This window comes from Diaphorina citri, unplaced genomic scaffold, assembly GCF_000475195.1.
Source record: "Diaphorina citri unplaced genomic scaffold, Diaci psyllid genome assembly version 1.1 scaffold1974, whole genome shotgun sequence".
NCBI classification, from domain to species: domain Eukaryota; kingdom Metazoa; phylum Arthropoda; class Insecta; order Hemiptera; family Psyllidae; genus Diaphorina; species Diaphorina citri.
The window spans coordinates 40,334-41,460 of record NW_007379400.1 but is presented as its reverse complement, the minus strand read 5'-3'; the positions used below and the strand labels follow the sequence as shown (position 1 = coordinate 41,460).

The 1,127-nt window shown below is 40.5% G+C and overlaps 1 protein-coding gene across 1 annotated transcript; it reads right to left on the bottom strand.

Moving 5' to 3' along the window:
• Nucleotides 1-377: 377 nt before the first annotated feature.
• LOC103517818 (LIM domain transcription factor LMO4-B-like) lies at nt 378-847 on the bottom strand (the record flags this gene model as incomplete). The annotated part of the gene is made up of 1 exon (XM_026829788.1): nt 378-847. A coding segment is annotated over exon 1 (428 nt), but the record flags the coding sequence as incomplete, so codon positions are not given.
• Between the last annotated feature and the right edge of the window lie 280 nt (nt 848-1,127).

Below are 1,127 nucleotides of genomic sequence, written 5' to 3'. Positions count from 1 at the left end.
ATATTCTGACTACAGGCTAAATAGAGCCCCTTTCCTCCATTTTTTAGTAAAAAAGAAATATTTAGCATAAATTATTTCTCTACACATTTTCCCCAAGACAATTGAAGGATTTTGAGGTTGGAAACTTTTGCTCATTTGTCAGTTCTGGGAAATAAATCTGAAGTTTTAGAGCTTTTTCTTTTCCTTTCAAAACCACAATTATGAAAATTATTGCTGTTTTGGTGTTCCGTATTAAGAAATGATTGACAAACAACAAGTCAGAAAATACGTACCAAAAGTATCAAGATTTCTCCGCCTGCTTGGCCTATTGTTAAACAAATCCTCTGTAAGATTCCTTTTTATAGCACAAACTCAGTAAACAAAGTATGGGTACTTACTTGAGGTAGTCTTGTTTACACAGGATCATGTTTGATTTGAAGAAACACGAGCTTCCAATTTCCGCCAGCATAGCGCCACAGCACGCACATTTGAGACAGTTGTTATGCCAATATCGTTCCAACGCATGTAGCAGATACCTCTCCATGATCTTGCCACCACAACCGGCGCAGATTTTAATATTTTGACTACTACTGTTATTGTTGTTGACATTGTCGGAGCTATGTTGGTGGAGTGGGTGCATTCCCGGTGAGGGGTGACTCCCCGAGGTGGTATTGCTAATGAAATGCTGGTGGTGATTGGACAGCATGCCCATGTTGTTGTGTCCGTTGGTCTGATGATTGCCCCCCATGTAGTTGCCACCACCCCCCATACTATGAGGCGGCGGAGACGACAGATCCGTGTAAGGATGATAATGGGGGTTCATCATAGTCACTGCCGCGGCCAGTTTGAAGTCGTTTGGTCCACCGTTGAGGTCTGCAAGCAGAGAAAGAAGAGATTGGTTAGAAAGGTTGGACATTAGTGCAACATCTGTGCGATTATTAACAGAGATAGTTTAATATAAAGATGATATTTACAGGAAAAAAAAAGACGGACACAAAGTAACTCGTAAAAATTGGCATCATAGCATTAACGCCTATCCCGAAACGCGTGATATTGGAGCAAAATCATCTGGAGGTGTGGAGGAAATGAACAAAGCTAACTACATCTCTAATATGCACTATTGCTCTACGTATATTAACTTTATTAAC